Source organism: Cynara cardunculus, assembly GCF_001531365.2.
Source record: "Cynara cardunculus var. scolymus isolate 2C chromosome LG 8, CcrdV1, whole genome shotgun sequence".
In the NCBI taxonomy this organism is placed as follows: Eukaryota; Viridiplantae; Streptophyta; class Magnoliopsida; order Asterales; family Asteraceae; genus Cynara; species Cynara cardunculus.
In genome coordinates, this window is record NC_037535.1 from 3,930,305 (window position 1) to 3,953,698 (window position 23,394).

Consider the following 23,394-nt stretch of genomic DNA (forward strand, 5'->3'; position numbering starts at 1 on the left):
GAGGTTGATTAACCATTTTTATTGTGGAAGGTGTTAATCATGGATATTATCATCTTCATTATTTTAATTTTAAAGAAATACATGAAACAGTTTCATTAAAATKTCATTAAGTAGTATATGAAACAATTTCATAACCACATATAAAACAACTTCATCAAAAAAAGTATTATATGAAACAATTTCACAAGGTTAACAATTTCATGAAAAAATTTCATAAGATTAACGATGGATGAGAGTAGTTTTTACGGTTTTTACAAATTGGAATGGTTTTCATTTGATCGCTCCTCTCTCTATCTCTCTCTCTCTCTCTCTCTCTCTATATATATATATATATATGATTGTGACCGACTGCAAAATTATTCTTATAATAGACCGAAATGTTCTTGATCATAGAGTGTCTATTTTGTATCTGTAAATCCATGATTAAATCATAAAAACAAGCTCAATTCAATCAAGATTGATCTTGATTGAAAAAAGGAAACAAATCGACCGAATTGAGTTGACCTCTATCGATATCGAAGATGAAAAAGAGCGATTAACCATACGAAGAGATCGAAGAATCTTGAGCATTTCCTTTTACAAATGTCAACTTCCTCATAGGGAAGAATATCCTACAGAATCTCTCTTAGTTCATATGAACTTGTGAAAAACACTTTCTAAGAATAAATAAAAAATATTAAAATAATTAATTGGAAATGAATAAAGGCCTCAATTATCTGAGCTACAAACTTTGTCTTCACAGTGATTTTGGTTCATTTTTTGGGAAAAAAAGTGAGGATGGACTTGTCTGTTATGTATAAATCATTCATAAAAAGAGCATCTGGTTCTTATCTATGCAAATTATTGAAGTATTTTTGCAGATTCTCAAAAGGAATAAATTGTTATTGCTCGATCGCGTATGATCAATGGCTAGTTTTTGTTCCGATGCATGTATAGATATTCGCGGTATCTTTAACGGATACTTTTCACATTTATATGTCGTGTTTGTCTGTTAAATAATTTTGCGGGGAAATATATATATATATATATATATATATATATACTCAAATAGTGGTCCATAATTGGTGCCTTCCAAGTTCTATCCCATCCTTGGCATCAGTGATTTTCTATTGACAGTTATGATTCATATTCCAGTATGGTGTGTGTGTGTTCTTGGTGTGTTTGTGTGGGAATTAATGGGGGTTCAAGAAAATACCAAGGGTTTTTAGGGTTTCATAAACTTCTTGTAAAAACAGAAGCTTTATGGGGTCTCATAAACTTCATAGTAAATACAAGAACTTACATCACATGTATGAAGTTAGAAAGCATTAATCTTTCTAAGGCAAAACACGAAACGATTGCTTGACGTGTGAGAGAGAGATGCAAGAACGTATGAAAAGATTTGTACGGTTTCCATAAACTTTATGTAAGAAGAGATTACACCGTACACAAAGTCAGAAACTATCGATCTTTAAGGCAAAAAACAAGTAGATTGCTTGATACCGAAGAGACAAATTAAGAGAAGAAACAAAGGGGGGAAAAAAAAGCAAAGAAAAGATGGCCGTTGAAGCGCAGGATTCTCTTCCTCGAATTCGTTTGCATTCTGAAAAGCGAAACAGATTTTTACTACATTGAACCCAAAAAGCAAATAACCAACAAACATTGATATAACATGCTTTTTAGAAATGAAAGATTGCTTAATTACCATAACTATTCCCTTGGTGATTTGCATTTATAGCATTCCATTCTACTTGCATAATTGTGCACTCCACAGCCTAATCTGCATCAAGTCGAATGATGAAAAGGGATTTAGTGAACGTTTAAGATAAGTTTATATATCGGTTTAATTTCACTTAAGATTCGTATTTAGATTATACCTATTGCAAATCCAATCTCCTGTTTTCCAGCCAGGTACAGCACTAGCATCATAGCCATAACATGCCGTGGTCGATGCAGCCATCATAGCACTGTAATCTTTGAGTGCACCGCACCTATAACACGCGTTTCTGCTTGCATAATTGTGTGTCCCGCAGTTAAATGTGGCACAATACCAGTCGCCAGCCAACACCTCCGTCCTATTCATTCCGTAAGAAGAGATCTCTTCTGGGGACGCAAATTTGGGACAATGACATCTTTGACAAGCGTCGCGTTTCTTGAAGTTCATATGTTGGCATGCAGCACACATCCAATCTCCACTGCTCATCTTCTCTTGTTATAAGTCTTAGAACCTGAAAACCCCAACAAAAACCATACAGATTTCAACAACTATATACAAAACCATGATCATCCATTGCAAACTGTCACATTTCATCTTGTTTGAACATATAGATGAAGTGCTAACCTTGAGAAATGTTGCAGTGAAGGAGATGAAGCAAAATAGCAAAAGGGGAGATGATATGACAATCTTGGAGTTGGTGATTTTCTTGAATGAAGCTTGAATGGTTTATATACTTGCCAAAAGATTCTTGAAAGTGGGACCCATGTAGAAAATGAAGTAATAATTTATTTTTGCCAAGACATGTATCAGTATCATAGTTTGTTTCCATATGGTCCTGGAATGGGATTCCAAAAGTAGAAGAAGTTTCATTTTTGGTCTTAGATGAACCTTTCTTATTGGTTTTATCTTGCTTCAGTTACACCTTCCCAACTTTGAACACTTACTTGTCCCTACAACTTGGATCCAAATGCATCTAAAACATGATCATATATCAGTTAACAAGATATAAAATATCGTCATTTTGTATATGTTTGTTCGGTTTACCATATATATTTTAACAAGATATAAAATAGGTAGTGTCGGATCAAAATTTTGATGATGAGGTCGAAATAGGGTTGGGTTCACGTGAGACCAAAGGTTTTTCGTGAGATCCAGGGTTTTTCGTGAGACCCGTAAGACCAATTTATGTTCATTGATCAACTTTATAAGCTAATGATTTAGTGGTCTAAAGTTGCACGGTGGTAGTTTTGTGATTATTGAGAAGTCTCGTGGCAATTTTGTGATTATGAATGCTCAGATTGTAGATCTAATCCACGGGTTGAGAATTGGTCTTACGGGTCTCACGAAAAACCCTTGGGGGTCATCTGAAATCCTCTCCCAACCTCTTATGAGTCCATCCTCCTTGATATTCACATAAAATGTTTCTTAGAGTTCTACATCAGCTGGACTTGGACAAATTCTTCCCTATATATGTTGGAACCTCTCTTCTCTCCTCAATGACTCTTTTTGGAGATTAATCTGAGATTTCACATATTCTCACAATGTTGTTAATTAATTATCTTAAAATATTTAAGATCATGTTCAAGAATTACATATTTAATATGTTATGTTCATACGGTGTTGTTATTTCTTTTGACATCAGATTTAAATTTGTGTTAATTTTTGTTTTTTTTTTATTAACCTGAATATCTAACTCACTATGCGAGCCGACTAATCCCAGTACGACCACTTGCTTTGCAGATAGCCCAGAGTCACCGCATTTGAACCTCCGTGGCCACAAGAGGATTTTTATTCCTCATTGGATTTGAACCTGGGACCTCCTGGTATTTTTGAACTTTAGAGTCAAGCTCAAACCAATCAGGCACGATCCTTGTGGTTATTTGTGTTAATTTGACAACCTACTTGGATGTAAGGATTATGGTTTTTGGTTTATTTATTAAATCATGGATCTTGAGTTTCTAATTTATATATTATTTATTACAACAAAATTGGGTTTATATGACGTCTAAAATGTCTAAGTGTCCTAATATAATGTTTTATAGAACTTAAATTTAATGAACAACGCAATAAAATGTTTTATCGAAAAGTGTTACAACATGTTTATAAGACGTTTTTGGGCATTTTAACAAGTTTTTAAGAAAAATTTAAAATAAAGTAACGAAGTAACGTATTCGTTAATTAATTTACAGGATATTTTTAAGAAATATCACATAGGGTTGGGTTCCGATGTTCCTTGGGTATTAGCTACAGCTCGTATTCATTCAGTAATTCTACCCCTTCTTCATTCTTGGACCTCGTTTTTGTATGATGAGAAGCGTAAGACGAGATTTCCACACTTGGATAATCCTAATTGAATGTCAACATTAATGAGGTGCACCGAGATGCACCAGATCAATTCCTTTCTAAAGCACAATTCATGAATGAAAATGATATTAGAAGTGATCAAGGGTTCAAATCTTTTCTTACGCTTTTCACTGTAACTTCTATTCTCCTAACCGAATGCCATATAACCAATCTTTTTTATAGAACAATTGTACTTATAGGACACCTTTTCTAAATAGTGCCTTATACAATAGCTAATATGATACTTTTTTTTTTTTAAATCTAAAAAAACTTATTAAAATGATAAAAATGCCCAATAAACTTATTGTAACACTTTTAGATAAAACATTTATTGTTTAATTTTATAAACTTAAATCGTATAAAATATTAAATTACAACACTTAGACATTTTTTTTATTAACCTGGACATGCAACCCGCTATACGAGCCGATTAATCTCAGGACGACCATTTGTTTTGCAGATAGTCCAGAGTCACCGCACTTAAACCTCCGTGGCCACAAGGGGATTTTTATTCCTTGTTGGATTTGAACCTGAGACCTCCTAGTACTTTTGACCTTTGAAAGCAAGCTCAAACCAATCAGACATCACCCTTATGGTTCACTTAGACATTTTAATTTCATATAAAAATAATTTGGTTGTATTTATATTATGATGGCTCTATATATGGTAAAAGGAACAAGATGGTGGCTTTCAAATGGAGGTGGTAATGTTCCAAAGGACAACAAAATTCAAGATTAAAATTCCAAGAATGCCCCTCTTTACATGATTCCCTTTTGCATTATTTGAGAAAAAAAGGCTTCCAAGTTATTCTCTTTCATACTATTTCTACTTTTGGTAATATATCTTGATCAATGTTTGTATATGATACATTCATATAGCTTTTTATCCTTCCTCCATTGCTTTCTCACATGGATAACCCTACTCATCACATGACATGCACATGCATGTACATACATCCATACATAAACCCCTTTACCACTGTAACTTAATGTTAATACAGGTTTATAATCATATATATATATATATATATATATGAGCGATCAAATGAAAATCATTCCAATTCGTAAAAACTGTAAAAACTGTAAAAACTACTCTCATCATTCGTAATCTTATGAAATTTTTTCATGAAATTGTTTAATCTTGTGAAATTATTTCATATAATATTTTTTTGATGAAGTTGTTTCATATATGGTTATGAAATTGTTTCATATACTATTTAATGAAACTGTTTCATGTATTTCTCTAAAATTAAAATAATGAAGATGACAATATCCATGATTAACATCTTCCACAATAAAAATGATTAATCAACCTCTTATAATTACAAAAATATGAACAAAATGAAAAATTATGATTGGTGGAATGATGTTTTTACGGTTTTTACAAATTGGGTAGTTTTCATTTGATCGTTCACCTATATATATATATATATATATATATATATATATAATAAGATAAAGTTGTATTTTATGTTCCATATAAGAATAAGTTCCTTATAAAACAGCAATGCACCATTACAAAATTCTATTCTTCTTCGCCTTCGATTATTTCTGTGGCAATAATTCAAACCCCCACTTAAAGATTCATCTTCGCCCTTGCTTTTATGTACAGAAGTTTGACTCATATTTAACCTCGTCTTTTAGATGGTAATTATGGCTTAATGAAAACGCTATCAATTTCAAACCACCTTTTCCTCTGTCTGTATAATTTTATATAAATAAATATTTTGTGCATATATAGATATGTGTGTATGCATTCATTCGTCGAAAAATTGACGAATTTCAAACCTAGTTAAAGTCGTAAATGTTTGCCACCAACATTATATATACACACATAGATACATAACTACAACGATAACATAGACATGGTCTCAAAACGTTTTCTGAAAACAAAACCATCCAAGTATATAAAATGGTACCCACATTACAATAAAATTGGATTTATAGGACACCCCCAATCTTCAAGTATCCCAATAGACCGTTTTATAAGACTTTATTTATAGGACCAAAATATAAAACGTCCTATCTAAAGGCATTGTAATACGTTTATATGACGCTTTTGGACGTTTTAACAAGTTTTTTAGGATATTTTTAATACAAAGTGTCACATTAGCAACTTTATAAGACACTTTTGAGAAATTATCCTATAAACCCCATTTTTTATAGAACACTTGTTTTTATAGGACAATTCTTCAAATAGTGTCCTATAAAGTTGATAATGGAACGTTTTATATTAAAAGTGTCCTAGAAAACATATTACGACATCAAAAAACGTCTTATAAACTTATTACAACACCTTTAGATAGAACACTTTATTTTTTTGGTCCTATAAACTAAGTCCTATAACCCAATTTTGTTGTAGTGCCACATGATTCATGTACCGTTTACTAAAGTTCACAAGGCATAATATGAGTCTCGGTCATAACCACATATGGATGCAGATAAATTGTTAAACCATAATCATGTTATGTATTTGAGTTTTCGTTTTCTACGATTATATATAGTATGCATAAGACTTTTGTTCTTAATGAAATCATTCAACGAGTCAAAGATACTTGTTAGAAAACGATCTAAAACAATTAAATTCAGATATCAAATACAGATATATTATCCAATAACTGATACGAATACGTCATATATACAAGAAAGGAAGCACATTAAATTGCTACCATCGATCGTATATGGTATTTTGGGTAGTTTGAAAGCTTATTCCATACCCAGCTCCCACGTGGGGTACAAGAGAAATTATGGGTTTTCAAGATCTTAAAATTCCCAAAATAAGAATATACTTATATGGAGGACCATAAAATGGTCACTAAAAAGGTTCCCACTTGAGCCACTAATTGGTCAATATGTTGCTGACTTGTCAAGCTTTAGTTCGATTCATGCTGGCGACTCGGATGCTTGTCTGTCAACCTACGATTGGATAAGAAGGAATCCTAGTCAGCATCCTTTGGACAAGATGAATATTCCAAGACATGAGGAGGAGGGGGGGTTGAAGGAATAATGGAGTCATTTGTCCCTCAATAATAACTCAGGAATCCACATCTAGTCATCCAATGCGGCGAATAGCCGTTGTTTTTGAGTTTTTTTTAAGATTCTTTTTCTTCTTTTCTTTTTTAGATTTTAGGGTTTCTTTAACCGTTGCTTTCTCTAGGAGTTTGTATGTACTTCGACTAATCTTTTAGGATCTTAAAGAATGGCTGGAAAACGCTAGTATACTTGGAGAGATTCGAAAGAGGAGCCGTAAAACACCCGAATCTTGTGAGTGAGATAACCGCTCAAATGCTCAAGATTTTAGGGTTTTTCAATGACATACGGTGATTGATTCAAGAACCGATCTTGGACATCATGCATTTCAACCTTGGTTTAAAGATGGAACCATGATCGCATGAAAAACGGTTTTCTGTTATGATTTGTCTTATTTCATTTTGTACCTTTACAGACAGTTATGTCGAAATGTGATCAAAAGGGTTGGTTCCTTTTTATAGATGTGGATGTTATTGGATAGATCCTTTAAGAATCATTGCAACAAATTCACATCTTGTTGCAAGAAGTGCATGCCTAATGATCGAGAGAATAAAGTAAAAATGAATTTAATTCATCATTAAAATAATAAAATCTGAAATTTATGTAATATTCTACTGTATTAGTAGAGTTTAAATTTATCATATATTAGTTTTAAGAAGTTATACGTATGTAGTAATAAGTTGTAAACTTGAATTTTAAGAAAATTAAGAATAAGGTGTAAATGTTTTATAATATAGTAAATATTATAACTCATGTTGATGATCATAAAAGAAAAGTGACATCTAATATCAATATGTTATGCCACCAAAATGAGAAGAAATAGCGATCCAACCAATCATCGATTTCATGAACCTTAACTGTGTGCATGTTATGTCCATTTGTTCTTGTTGTCTATATTGTATGCACATCATGGATGTCTAACCTCTAGTTTCTTAAGGGTGTGTTTGGTATGCTGGACAAGGTGGGACATGACAGAACAGAACATATTTGTCCTACGTTTGGTGTGGTTTAATGTGGAACTAAGTAGAACTAACTAGTACAAGGATGGGACGCGGTTGTTCTCTCCTTACCCGTGGAACTAAGTGGAACAGAGACATTTTTACCACACTACCCCTTCCCCCTTTCTTCCCCACATCGCCCCTGCACCTGCCAAAGACGCCTCCACTCCATCGCACCCCTAACCTTCTCCTTCTCCATCTCGACGGCGACATCCCTTCTCCCTGACCGCCGCCGCCGGAGAAACGAATAACAAGATGAGGCTATTAACCCACAACATGCTCTCCTCAAACATCAAGGGAGTAATCAATGGCTTCCCTCTCCTAATCGAAGCAGAAAGAGTCGTCGAGAAGCAAGTCGATTTCAATCTTGATTTCCTCAAGAATATGTTCTCCAAGATCGATTGGAAAGCCCTAGCCGACGCTTCAAAGACCATGGGATACGATGAACTCCCTGACGAAGTCCCCGATCCTTCGGTGCTCGATTCTCAGGAGTTCTTGCAGAAGTTCCACCATGCACTCCTAGAGCTTCACCTCGAGGAAGGCGCGCTCGTTTACCCGGAGACTGGTCGAAGGTTCCCTGTTAATAAGGGAATACCTAATATGTTCCTCCATGAAGATGAGGTCTGATTAACAATTCCTTAGAGTTATTTTCTGTTAGCAGCAAAGAGTTTATTATTTGCTTCCGTTGGGGTGTTTACAGCTTCCTTGATCGAATTTGGTAGTGAACACAACAGCTCTGTTTGTGAGTTTTTAATTAAGATTGATTTTGGTGAAAAAACACTAAACAACTCATTGAGGGTAAATCGGTCATTTTAACCAGTCATGTCCTGTTTTACCAAACGCTGAACAGTTGTCCTGTCCTGTCCTGTCTCGTCCTGTCCCGTCCCGTCCTGTCTTGTCCTGTCTGCGCACCAAACGCACCCTAAATCCTGAAGATACTAGCTAACAAAACAAATATCAATATCCTATATCAACTATCTTATTACACATGTGTTTCATCAGTATCATTTAATCAAGGGATCTAAAGACATTACTCTTGTCACACATAAGGGACACGTCTTCTCTCGATCCATGGTAATACTACTAATTAAGTGAAACATGACATATCCAACAACCATTTTGTCTCTCGGTTACCAGATTAAAATCAATGCCAAAGCATACCACTCACATACAACAAACTCCATGATCTCAAGTCAAAAAGGCGGTATATACAATGACCATATGAAAAACATTTATGACACTTGTACAACATTTAATGCAAGGTTTTCATACTGTCATGTTTGTTACACAAGATCCTTATCTTGTACCTATATATGGATCATGTATGTTTATATGTATCCCCATGTGTAATAGTCATTATCGTATTACTCCAAATCCTCAAATAATACTCGACATGAGACATTTTAGAATACATTATTCTAAGAGTATTATTGTGTCTACAGAAAAACACATAATTCTAGAATATAAACATAATAATTGGGTAACGTATTTTATTAATAAATCATGACTCAATGTCCAACCATACTATGCCACCATATGATTGCCTTTTGGGCGTACATCGACAAAAGCAAGAGAACATATAGCATTCTTGAAGAACAATGAAATTTTCCATACGTAGAACTTCATACTCCTATTCCCTTGGTGATTTGCATTTGTAGCATTCCATCTTACTAGCAAAGTTATGTCCCATACATCTGTGCAAACCCATGAAAACGCATGTTATATCCATTATAATATAGCAAAAACCATATGAAAACAAATTATCAAATCATGATGGATTCCATACATGATTATTGATATTAAACGATTTTGATTACCTGTTGCACATCCAATCACCAATTTTTCCTCCTGGAAGAAAGCTAGCTTCGTAAGAATAACTAGATGTTGCAAATGTCGTCATCATGATATAGTCTTTGTGTGCACCACATCTATAACACTCAGTTCGATTGGCAAAGTTGTGTGCTTCACAACAACAGTACCAGTCACCTGCCAACACCTTCGTTTTGTTTGCATGAGTTGAAATCTCATCCGTTGTCGCAAATTTGGGACACTGACATCTTTGACATACGTCACGTTTCTTGAAGTTTGAATACTGGCATGCACCACACATCCAATCCCCGCTGCTCATTTTTCTATGTGTTTGATTTTAAAGCAATTAAAACAACAAAAAGTAATTGCTTTTATGTATATGTCAATTGAGTGTAATTTCCTTGAATGAGCCTCCATGGTTTATATACTTCTAAAAAGGTCTCCTAAAATCATTGACATGTAAAGCCATCCCTTTATTAAAAAAATATTCTTCTATCATTTAAAAAAATTAAAATATATCTAATAAGTATTCAAACATTATTGGAATATATATATATATATATATATATATATATATATATATATATACACACCCCTCAATGTTTTATTAAGTTCATTTAAAGGATGTTTAAGAAAAATCAATAGAATGATATAAAGAAATTGCAACATTTGCTTGTTTCTACATTTTAAGTTTTCATTCTCCATAAGTCAAGTACAATTATAATTATTACATCAAGAAGATTAATTATATTAAAGGGTATTTACTTTTTATTAACCTGGATATCCAACCCGTTATGCGAGTTGACTAATCACAGGGCGACCACCTACTTTGCAAATAGCCTGAAATCACTGTATTTGAACCTCCGTGGCCACAAGGGGATTTTTATTTCTTCTTAGATTTGAACCTGGGACCTTCAGGTACTTTTGACCTTTAGAGCCAAGCTCAAACCAATCATGCACCACCCTTGTGGTTATTAAAAGGTATTTAAGACATTCATACAACTAGAAAGCATCACATGTGCTTCATAATAGCATCCTTGCCCATGTAATTACCATTAATAGCCTTCTTGTAATTGGATTCCAAGCAAAATGATCATGAAAGGTTTGCCTTATTCTTTTTATGGAAAACTATATAATTATAGAATGTGACAATGTGTTGTTAGAACCGGATTCCAAGAACTTCTAATATGATTACAGATTCATTCATTATTTAAGAACTATTACTGTATAACACAATAATCATGTGTGTTTTCAAGTAATCAGATCATTACAAAATCAAGATTTATCCAAAAGATTTTCGAACACTTAAAAAAACGTGTTTTATATTAAAGAGTATATATTTATAATATTTTAACCATCAAATACGACACTTTAATGTTCAAGTATCTTCCTTGGAATTGGATTCTAAAAGGTTTCAAATAAACCTCCACAATATGTTACCTTTTGTTATATTTTTGTAAATTTCCTTACAAAAATATCATATAACATATGTTTGATAAAAACTCATACACTTGAAAAAAAAATTAATAACAATAATTATTTAAACTCTGAAAATACTGATCTTAATTTATATGATTCATTCATACATTATTTGACTTAAAAAGAATGATATTCAACCACAAGGATGGTGTCTGATTGGTTTGAGCTTGACTCCAAAGATCAAAAGTACCAGGAGGTCTCAGGTTCAAATCCAGGGAGGAATAAAAATCCTCTTGTAGCCACGGAGGTTCAAATGCGGTGACTCTTGACTATCTACAAAGCAGGTGGTCACCCTATGATTAGTTGGCTCGCATAACAGGTTGGATATCCAGGTTAATAAAAAAAATGATATTCATTTAAATAATATTTCTCATATGGATGCGATGTATGTGCATACATAGCATCAACGTGTAGATATACACTCATACAACCATTGAACCGATATCAAAAACATGAAGAATTTAATTTTGTGTTCCATATAGGAATAAGTTCCTCATAATGCAACATTGCCAAATTCCTTTTTTATATATAATAATGATGTCAATTTTTTTATTGCTATTTTTGATCAAGCATGTTTAGCTATATTTAATTGATGATAATATATGATTAAAGAGGGTACATGAGTCTTTTCAAGATATCCAACATTGAGTGTATTTCTAGATTAATAGGATATACAAAGTAAAATTAATAAGATAATATGACTTAGACATTGATGTATATTTTTATTGGGTGGTTTCATTTACGAGCATAACCTAATATTAGTTTAGTATAATTAATATCTGATTCAGTGAACATCTCGATTTTTTTTTAATATAGAGTGTTGATAATAGTAAATGAATGTTGATTATCTTTCATAAATATTCAAATCATAATAAATAAATTCTCATTATTTATATAAATATCTCACTTGATTGATTCATATGATTTGTGCTCATAGTTAGATTTATAAATGAAACCACCTCTCTCTCTCTCTCTCTCTCTCTCTCTCTCTATATATATATATATATATATATAGGAGCCTATTCAAGGGAGAACTAAGTTGTTTGTGGTAACTGTGAGAACCAATATTAACCACAAATCAATAGATAAATTAGGAAATTTATAAATTTGGTAATTTTAAATTAAAATCTTAATACAAGGATATTTTTGGTATTTTAAAACTCTCCTCTCTTCTCTCTCCGGACACCGTTCTCCGGCCTCCGGCCATCGTCCTCCGGTGATACCACTATGATACCACTGTGATACCTAAAAATATTGACTCTGTTAAACAAAAGATACATTGTGATACCTAATCATATATAAGATGCATAGTGATACCACTGTGTTACATCTTCGATCGACCACACAAACGACATCAATGTGATACCCAAGCACATATATGATGCATTGTGATACCATTGTAGTATCACCGGAGGACGGTGGCCAGCGGACGGTGGCCGGAGGGAGGAAAGTTTTAAAATACCAAAAATATCCTTGCATTAAAATTTTAATTCAGAATTGCCAAAATTATAAATTTCCTAGTTTATCAATTGATTTGTGATTAATATTGGTTCTCACAGTTACCACAAACTAATTAGTTCTCATTTGATTAGGCCCCTATATATATGTGTATATATATATAGAGAGAGAGAGAGAGGGAGGGAGGGAGGGAGGGAGGGGTGGATTCATATGATAATGGTAAGTAAATAAGAAAATGGTCAACTTACGTACAAAATCACATGTGATCTTACATTAATAGTCAAAAAAAGGTGTGCGACAAAGTTGCATGAATCACATGTGATTTTATACGTGATTCGGCCACTTTATACTCTCTCTCCCTCTCTCTCTCTCTCTCTATATATATATATACACACATATAGGGTTGGGTTTCGGTGAGAAGAAAAGTTATGGTGAGAAGCGTAAGAAAAGCTCCCACCATTGGATCAATCTTAATTGAATGTCAAAACTAATGAGGTGCACCAAAATGCATCAGATATCAATTCCCTTCTAAAGCGTAATTCATGGGTGGACATGAGATTAAAAGTGAAATAAGGGTTCAGATATCTTCTTACGCTTCTCACCGTAACTTCTCTTCTCACACGATCATTCGCCTATATACACATACGTGTGTGTATGTGTGTGTGTGTGAAGCGCACGAAAAGATCTGAACCATTGATCACTTTTAATTTCATATTCACCCATGAATTACACTTTAGAATGAAATTGATCTAGTCCATCTTGGTGCACCTCATTAATGTTGACATTCAATTATGATTGATTTAAGGTGGAGATCTCTTCGTACGCTTCTCACCATAACTTTCTTTTTCACCGGAAGCCAGCACATATATACATATATAGACGAAGGATTGTGTGAGAAAAAGAGTTATTTTGAGAAGCGTAAGAATGGTTCTCTACCCTTGATCACTTTTAGTCTTATGTTCACACGTGAATTGCGTTTTAGAAGGGAATTGATCATCTCGTGCATCTCATTCTAATATTCATGCAAAAGAGAAGATCTCTTCTTATGTTTCTCACATTAATTACTCTCATTTTTACCAGAACCAACCCTATAATATATATATATATATATATATATATCCTCGTATATTTAAGTTTTTAAAATATCTGAATCTTTGTATCAATGTATCATTCATCTATATTTTCTTGCATATTTCTTGACAACATAGGTCCTTATTGAAGATAATAAGGTTATCCCCTTTTCTAAAGGGGTGGTTGTTCTTATGAAAATCATCCAGCAACCAGATTAAGCTTGTTTTTCTTTTTGCAAATGGATAAAGAAAACAAAAAGACAGTTAACGTCTTAACTGTTATATAAAGTCGTAGACTGAATTGCACCGTAGAATTCATATTCAGTGAGAAGAATAATGAACACCATTCACCTTACCTTTATTCTTTGAACTTCAATAATACTTGAAGAATCTATCATATTGTGATGCAGCAAATAGCCATTGCTTTTGAAATTTGAATATATGTAACGAGCTTCACATGTTTCGTAGTCAAGAACTTTATTTATTCATCTTTATTTATTATTTAGTGTTTCAGATATTTTTTGATTTATGATAATGTTGGGGTTTCTATGTTTTTTTTTAATTCCTAGAAGTTGACCTTAAAAATGCAAGGACTATAAACGGATTTTCATTACTAGTTCTCATTAATCAATTTATATAGAAAAAGAGAGTCGGGTTCATACGAAAATGATATGTATTTAAGAAAATAAGAGAATGAATATAGACCATATATATTTTTATTAAATAATTAATTCTAAAAATAACTAAATAATGGGATAAAAAGTTAATTATATTTAGTTATATAAAAGTTATTTGAGACATTCATTTAATATTCTATTTTTATCATATTGATGATTTAATTATATTTAAAAAAATATTTTATATTTAATATGTTTAAAATAAGTGTGTCTAATTTTTATTTAAAGAATTTTTTGTTAAAGCAATATTTAAAAAAATTATAATTTTCGTAAAAATCACATGTGATTCACAGTTATTATTTTTTTCAAAATGTTTTTTTCTAATCATTGTGATTTAAAGCTTGAAAAATAATTATTCAAATTAAACATTAAAAAAATAATGAAAACAGAATCACATGTGATATGTAGCAAAATACATTTAAAATGTATAAGATCATATGTGTTTCAAAATGTAATTCGTAATTTAGACATATTACATGTAATGTTGTAGATAACTTACATGTATTTTCTGCTATAATCAATATCACATATGATACATTGACGAAAATTAACGATTTTTTTTTGGAGAAAAAAAAAGTCGATTAATTGCGGATATCATATATGATTTTTGACGAAAATTGTAAAAAAAATCTTAAATAAACTACTTCAATAAAAATAAATATTTAAATAGAAAACTAAATCACACTTATTTTAAATGTTGTAAGAATAAAAAAATAATCATATTTAAATCATGAATGAATAGCTTAATTAAATACGTTAAATAATTTTTGTAGAAATAAATGATTTTTCATATATAATTTGTTACAAAAAATAACATATACGCCCTTTTGGGTGATCTTTTTGAAAATTTGATTTGAGCTATTATTCAAATAAATGATTGGCCCATATGAATCTCTACAGTTTTATTTAAGTTATAAGGGTTGGGATCACATGAGACCAGACTGTTTTTATGAGACCTGTGAGACCACTTTTTTACACTTGAAACTTTATAGCAAAACACTGTAAAGGTAACATTCACAATGTTTCTGTTGTTTGAACCTCCACAACAAAAATACTGTGAAGATTACCCTTCACAGTGTTTTGCTGTGAAGTTTCAAGTGTAACAAAGTGGTCTCACGAAAATAGTTTGGTCTCACCTAAACCCAAACCCCCCCACACACACACACATATATATATATATATATATATATATATATATATGTGTGTGTGTGTGTTTGTGTGTGTATAGACTTGAGATCATGTGAGACCAAGAGTTTTTCGTGAGACCTGTAAGACCAATTCTCAATTCTTGGATTAGATCTAAAATCTAAACATTCATAATCACAAAATGTCACGAGACTTCTCAATAATCCTTAAATTGCCACCGTGCAACTTTAGACCATTAGATCATTAGCTTATAAAGTTGATCAATGAACATAAATTGGTCTTATGGGTCTCACGAAAAACTCTTGTTCTCACGTGAATCCAACCCTATGTATATGTGTGTGTGTGTGTGTGTGTGTGTGTGTATATAACTTAAGGTTGGGTTTCGGTGAGAAGGAAAGCAAAGGTGAGAAGCGTAATAAAGGATCTCCACACTTGGATGCACATTAAGATGAGATGCACCAAGATAAGATGTACCGAAATGCATCAGATCAATCCCTATATCAAGCACGATTTATGGATGAGTTTGAGATTAAATGTGATCAATGATCCGGATTCTTTCTCACATTTCTCAACGTAACTCTCATTCTCACACGATCATTCACCTTGACTTAAAGCCTCATCTATCTTGGGTTCCTGAAACGCTCATTTGGAGTACATAGAAGTGATATGATGTAGTTTTATTTGTTAGGATATGTCGTGTAAGTCTACGTAAAAATTGATCTTCTATATATATTCGTAAATGATGTGTCGGTATAATGTTCGTTCACTAAGTTTGTGTTGTGTTCTTTTTTATCGGTGATTACGGGCATGGCCCGCAAAAGGCATAAAAGAATATATATATATATATATATATATATATATATATATGTTACATAAAACGGCTAGTTTTTAACGTTGAATAAGTTCCCTTGTCTCTTTTGTTTATATAAACCTTCCTTGCTTGTTACCTTCGTTTTCTTCTTCTATAAGGTGTATGTAAACCTCTTAGAACATATTTTCCCTTTATCAAAATTACAACAATGACCTTCACTACAATAAAATTAGTTGATAAGATGCTCAATCATGCATGGACGTCCTAATCAAGGGTCTAAATGGTGTAAGGTGTGGCGTGACGGTGAGGTCAAGCTTCAGCTGATTCAAATAATAAGGTTAAATATCATAAGAAGATAAGAAATAAATGTTAAAAGGAGGTTTATATGTGAATTATTGAACCGATATTATAGATTATTCACATGGTTCTCATATTCATCTTCAAATTGATTTTTCAATGATTCACACATAAACTGTCCTTTCTTACGATATTTAACCTACACACACACACACACACACACACACACACACACATATATATATATATATATATGATTTATGTTATTACTTAATGAGTCAATGATATTGAACAAATTTAAATTATATTATATACTAAAAACTTGGTTGGGGTATTGAAGGGTAAGGAATTAGAATGATAACGGAAAATGTGGTTTGGTTTGATACAATATAATGGGTTTATTAGCTGAAACCCATTAGTTTTCATACCTGGCTAAAATTGCGGGAATGGAAATTTCATTTCTATTCTCATTCTCTTGCATTCTCATTTTCATTTTCATTCACATTCCTTAAAAAGAACCGAACATTTATTCCGGTAAGCGTTAACCATGGTAAGAGTCTACGTCCTCACTTACTGGGTAAGACTCTCGATTCTTGCCTTCGTTCTTATCGAATAAAATTTTTAGTTATTGTCATATTCATCCAGTAAAATAAAATAACTTGGTAAATATTTACCCGAGCATTTGGTAAACAAAAACTAAATTCTTCAAATCTATTTCATCAAACCATTAAATTATAGTGCTCTTTACTCACACAATCGATAATCGCAAGGATGACATGGATGCCACGTGTCATACTAAAAAACTATATTTATTGCAATTTCTTGTAATTGTGGTACCGGTCACGTGACTACGGAATCAGTTCTCCATTTCTTTCGATATGAATATATGAATATGCATCTTCGTTTTTATTCTGTTTCATCACAATAATTCAAGACCCCACTTGAAAATTCATTTGCACGTGCGTGTTTGCACATTGGATATTTCATTATCTTCGTTGATATATCCATTTATTCATAATGAATAGAAATCATCCTATGTTCTTTACATATTCACTAATCGTATGAAAATTTGATGATTTTATTAATAAAAAAATACAAATTAAATAAAATAATAACGTGTCTTGCATAATTGACAAAATGTAAAGAAGACATGAAGTTTAAAAACAAGTGGTTTTTATTCATATATAATACACACCTCTTATAAAAACCACTACAACAAAATCGGGTTTATAGGACACTCTGCGTCTTAATAAACCTCTTTACAAGACTTAGTTTATAGGACTAAAAAAATAAAACGTCCTATCTAAAGGTGTTGTAATAAGTTTATATGACGTTTTTTGACGTCGTAATAAATTTTTTAGGACATTTTTAATATAAAGCGTCCTATTAACAACTTTATAGGACACTATACGAAAAACTGTCCTATAAAAACAAATGTCCTATAAAAAATTGAGTTTATAGGACACTTTCTCAAAAGTGTCTTGTAAAGTTGCTTATACGACACTTTATATTAAAAATGTCTTAAAAAATTTGTTAAGACGCCCAAAAGCGTTATATAAACTTATTACAACACCTTTAGATATGACATTTTATATTTTGGTTGTATAAATTAAGTCATATAAAATGGTCTATTGGGACGCTTAAAGATTGGGGGTGTCCTATAAACTCAATTTTATCGTAGTGAACATTACCTGTATATTAGATTTATCTGATGATGAAAGCGAGACCCACGTCTACAACGAGAAAGCCAAGCAATTCGCAAGAATGTGAACCCTTTTCGGATTTAGATAACTAAAAACGTCATTTTATACAGATAGTCAGTATACTAATTAAGGATATTTAGTGTTGGTTTGTGTTGCCAAACATAAGGTAATAAGGGGCCGTTTACAAAAAACTTACCCAATAAGTGCTTACCGGTAAGATTTTAGTCTATCAAAACGATATCATATGTAATAGTTTACCCGATAAGCTCTTACCGTGTTAAGAGTCATCACCTTCACTTATCGGGTAAGACTTTTGTTCCTTGTCTCGCTCTTACTTGGTAAGACTTTTGGTCCTTGCCATACTCACCCGGTAAAGTAATATGACTTGGTAAATGCTTACCCGGGTAAGCGTTTGGCAAACGGCCCCTAAGTGCATCCCCACAACAGAAAGCTCGCAACTTGGATGAAGCATTGTCTTTATCAAAGATTCTTTGATGTGTTATACCTTTCTAGGTTTCGAAGTAAATCCATTCGGCACCTTTAATAATTCACGAAAAGTTCAGTTTGATATTGCACACGAAGATTTTCTACTCATTATTCTTCATTCCGATTGGATTTCTTTCTCTTAATACGAAAGCGTGTCTGATATATATACATATTGAAGATGGTCCAAGAAATATTCCTAATATACGGTCTTAAGAAACCAGTATATATACTATCACTTCGTCTTAAAAGGGCATTCTCTTTGTACAACTTAATTGTGGATACAAGATTATGGCCGATACATATTTCAACATAAAGAATTCTTAAATAAGTACTATAAAAAGCCAATACAATACTTTGGATCTTGTTGCGATGTGTCAATTTGTTGTTGGTCCCTATATAAGACCTCAATGCTTATGTTGTCAAGACTTGAGATCATGTGAGACCAATGGTTTTTCGTGAGACCCGTAAGACCAATTTTCAACCCTTAGATTAGATCTACAATCTAACAATCTAAATATTCATAAATGACACGAGACTTCTCATTAATCACAAAATTGCCACTGTGCAATTTAGACTATTAGATCATTAACTTATAAAGTTGATCAATGAACATAAATTGGTCTTACGGGTCTCACGAAAAACTCTTGGTCTCACGTGAACCCAACCCTATGTGTCAAATTATGATTCAATAAGGTATATCGTTCAATCTGTATATCTTTCAACGCTTGCTTTAGAGCCAGATCAATACCACAAGATAAAATATGAAGAAAAATTATCAGTCTCTCGGCAATAATACCTTGAAATGTCAGATAAAAACCGTTTGAAAGTTAAAAACGGTAAAAAACCAATTTGCATGTGATGTTTCATAGATGAAACGTCAAAGAATGTTTTGCATGTGACAAAAAACAAATATGTTTATAAATGCATGAAACACACACTCATACTCATACTCATACTCATACTCATACTCATACACAAGAACAAAACATGTGAAACAATATGAATCATAGATTAAGAGTCAAACTCACTGGATGGTTTTGGTTGATTTCATAGGTTTGGTTTTCACATATGTTATTTCACCTATGAAACAATATGTGAAATTGGTTTTCATCATTTCTAATTTTTACCTAATTTTTTATTTGATATGTGACATATATATATAGGGGCTGGTTCTTTTATTAATCCAATAATTAGTGTTAACTATGTGAATCAATCTTAGCCCTTATCCTTGGAATCTATGGATTAAATTAGTCATGAAATATTTGTAATAAACAAAAAACTGAAGAGAAATAAACATTGGTGAATATTCTTGAACCGGGGTATTTGTGGAAAAGATCGTGGCATATGAACATCTACGAACAATCTTGTTGAACACATATGAACACCATATGGTTATGGACACAATCTTATGAATGTCTTATGGTTATGAACATGTTATGGTTATGAACACAATCTTATGAATATCTTATGGTTATGAACACATCTTTATGAACCTCTATGAGCACATTCTTATGAAAAACTTATGGTTATGAAAGCATTCTTATGAACACCTATGAACATCATTTATTAATTCAATTCAGATTAATATGGTGAACAAGTTAAGGGGCTGTTTGTTTGGCTTTTAATGGTTACATTAAGAGCCAACCTCTTAATCGGTAAGAGGTCAGGGTTGTTTGGCAAAAAAAAATGGCTCTTAATGGTTACATTACCCCTCTTAACTATTTTGCATCTAGGGCTTCTCTAAACCATTCAGATTTCTCTTTTTTCCAACTTTGTCCTCTCTCCCAACGTTCCTCACACATCGCTCAAATCGCTCCCCCCACCCTACGATCGCCGGTCTTCAAATCCCTCCCCCCACACACGATCGTCGGTCTTCAAATCGCTCCCCCCACCCTACGATCGTCGGTCTTCTACTTCCATCAGCTCTCATGCCGCCTTCTTCCAGCGCCGTATGTCGTCGCCGCCTCTCGTCGCCACCTCACGTCGTCGTCTCCGGTCGCCTCCATCCTTTTCCTCGCAAGCTTCAGGTATTTCCTCCCCTACTCTATGATTTTGGTGAACTGTAGTTATCTGGATGGGGACTGTAGTTATCTGGATGGGGTTATTCTGCCCCTACTGCTTCATGTATACCCCAAGAAAAAGAAAACAACAGATTATTATCAATGTAGTTATCTAGACATGGTTATTGATTTTCTAGGAAACCAACAGAAATTTCATGGGGTTATGCACTGTATGTTGAAATTTCATGGGGTTATGCTTTATCTTTTCACAAGCCTACTATATGTGCACTGAAATTTCATGGGGTTATGCACTGTATGTTGAAATTTCATGGGGTTATGCTTTATCTTTTCACAAGCCTACTGTATGTGCACTGAAATTTCATGGGGTTATGCTGTATGTTGAAATTTCACAAGCCTACTGTATGTCCATCTTCAGAGGGTTAAAATGGTAATTTACTGTCATTCAGAGAACAGTTACCAAACAACATTATTTCATTCAGCACTTAACCATTCTGGCCCTCTTAACCATTCTGACCACTTAACCGTTCTGCACCAAACCATTCAGCAATCGCCAAACAGCCCCTAAGTGTGTTTTGGGAATATTTCACATATGAACCTGCAATATTTCACTTTGATTAACCATTGTTCACGTTAAAAGTAACATAATAATTCTAGAATCTTGAAATATGATAATATGATTGCGATCCATAAAAACATGCAAGTAACTTACAAGAGTGAATCTCATTTGTAACATCTCATTAAATACTATAAAAGTAACTTACACATAAAAAATACTTATTTGTCCTTCATCATTATATCATACATGTGAAGTAACTTATACTAAAGAATGAATTGTATTGGTCCCATAAGTTTATAAAGTTAACACCATATTCTTGGTTAACAAAAGATCCTACATATATATAGGGACAGATTTTTTGTTAAACCAATAATTGGTGTTAACTTTGTGAACCAATTTTGGTTATTGATTCTTAAAATCTATGGATGAGATCAATTGTGACATATTTATAGTTAATTAAAAATGAAGGATACCAAAACATAGGTGAACAAGGGTATTTTTAGGAGAGATGTCCAAATCGGTTACAAATCAATAATTAATTAATTACTTTTGTTACAAATCGGTAATTGCTCATTCATTTTACAGTTCGTAGAATCATCTGTGTTGCATTATGAACATTTATGAATACATATGAAAAATGTATTAACGATACAAATCATTTAAACCAATCACAAGCTTTTGTTAGATTAGGTTCTTCTATCACCATACAATCAATATTGACAACACAATCGTAATCTTCTTTTTTTGTCTTAACTTCACATTCATTAATGAGCAGTTACAAAAACATCAATCTCATGATTATAGCTAAAATAATATGTTTATTTTTTTTCCAAATTATAGATAACTTGTTATTTTAATATATGATAAGAAACTTGAATGATTTATCTTCAACATATATGTAATCGACATCAATCTTCAAATCAAACAACTGAGTTTGATTTATTGAACCGTAATAACGGTGGAGGAGTGTTTGAGAGAAAAATATTCATAATCAAGATATATAAACATGGGTGAAGATGGTAGACCACAATACAAGAAGATTGAAAATCTTATAATTAGAAAGTATTGTGTTCACATGTGAAAGACAATAAACTAATTAAGTAGTTGCCAATGTTCATATGGTGTATATATTGTTCACATGTGTTCCAATGTTTTCATAAAACAGTATCTATATACATCTAATATTTGGTCGATATGTGTTCACAAGCGAAATACTTTGATCATATATTATTGTGTTCACATATGAAATTCAATTACTTTAGTGTTCATAAGTTTTAATATGTGTAAATAAGTGTTCATAATTGTTCTCGTATGTTCATATGTGAAAGCCACGAACTAAGATTAGTTAATAATAAGTTACATATATGTTCATATGTATTCATAAGTGTTCATAATACAACACAGATGATTCTACGAACTATAAAAGGAATGCACAATTACCGATTTGTAACCGGTGTAATTAATTAAGTATTGATTTGTAACCAATTTGGACATCTCTCCTAAAAATATCCTTGTTCACCTATGTTTCGGTATCCTTTATTTTTAATTAACTACAAATATGTCACAATTGATATCATCCATAGATTTTGGATGATTCACAAAGTTAACATCGATTATTGGATTAACAAAAGAACATGTCCCTATATATATTTATACTATATTATAGAGCATTTGACAAAAAAAACTCTTAAAAACCATTTTTATGCATAAAATATTATTTATTTATGTATATTACTTAAAATTCAAAATTAAAGTAAATTGTGTGTAAATACAACTTATTAAAGTTTCATTTTGAATGTGTAACTAACTACATAT

General features: G+C 32.3%; 3 protein-coding genes across 3 annotated transcripts; 1 reads left to right on the top strand and 2 right to left on the bottom strand.

Annotated features, from left to right (window-relative positions):
- Window positions 1-1,358: 1,358 nt before the first annotated feature.
- On the bottom strand, window positions 1,359-2,395 carry LOC112517072 (uncharacterized RNA-binding protein C17H9.04c-like). Its single transcript, XM_025124387.1, has 4 exons — window positions 2,321-2,395; window positions 1,857-2,207; window positions 1,685-1,759; window positions 1,359-1,582 (listed from the first exon to the last, which is right to left on the bottom strand). The coding sequence occupies exons 2-3, from the start codon at window positions 2,180-2,182 to the stop codon at window positions 1,690-1,692; spliced, it is 396 nt and encodes a 131-aa protein (XP_024980155.1). The 5' UTR covers window positions 2,183-2,207; window positions 2,321-2,395; the 3' UTR covers window positions 1,359-1,582; window positions 1,685-1,689.
- Window positions 2,396-8,291: 5,896 nt separating this feature from the next.
- LOC112517439 (multifunctional methyltransferase subunit TRM112 homolog A-like) lies at window positions 8,292-8,693 on the top strand. Its single transcript, XM_025124867.1, has one exon. It carries the CDS (start codon window positions 8,322-8,324, stop codon window positions 8,691-8,693), a length of 372 nt encoding a protein of 123 aa, XP_024980635.1. The 5' UTR covers window positions 8,292-8,321.
- Window positions 8,694-9,533: 840 nt separating this feature from the next.
- LOC112517329 (zinc finger Ran-binding domain-containing protein 2-like) lies at window positions 9,534-10,263 on the bottom strand. Its single transcript, XM_025124724.1, has 2 exons — window positions 9,884-10,263; window positions 9,534-9,760 (listed from the first exon to the last, which is right to left on the bottom strand). The coding sequence occupies exons 1-2, from the start codon at window positions 10,192-10,194 to the stop codon at window positions 9,697-9,699; spliced, it is 375 nt and encodes a 124-aa protein (XP_024980492.1). The 5' UTR covers window positions 10,195-10,263; the 3' UTR covers window positions 9,534-9,696.
- Window positions 10,264-23,394: the final 13,131 nt, after the last annotated feature.

Bases quoted from the DNA above. Each gene is read 5' to 3' on its own strand.
- LOC112517072 (XM_025124387.1), bottom strand. From the start codon at position 2,182: ATGAGCAGTGGAGATTGGATGTGTGCTGCATGCCAACATATGAACTTC. The intron at 1,760-1,856 runs GTATAATCTAAA...GACTTGATGCAG, and splicing joins GGAGATTGGATTTGCAATAG to ATTAGGCTGTGGAGTGCACA.
- LOC112517439 (XM_025124867.1), top strand. From the start codon at position 8,322: ATGAGGCTATTAACCCACAACATGCTCTCCTCAAACATCAAGGGAGTA.
- LOC112517329 (XM_025124724.1), bottom strand. From the start codon at position 10,194: ATGAGCAGCGGGGATTGGATGTGTGGTGCATGCCAGTATTCAAACTTC. The intron at 9,761-9,883 runs GTAATCAAAATC...GGGTTTGCACAG, and splicing joins GGTGATTGGATGTGCAACAG to ATGTATGGGACATAACTTTG.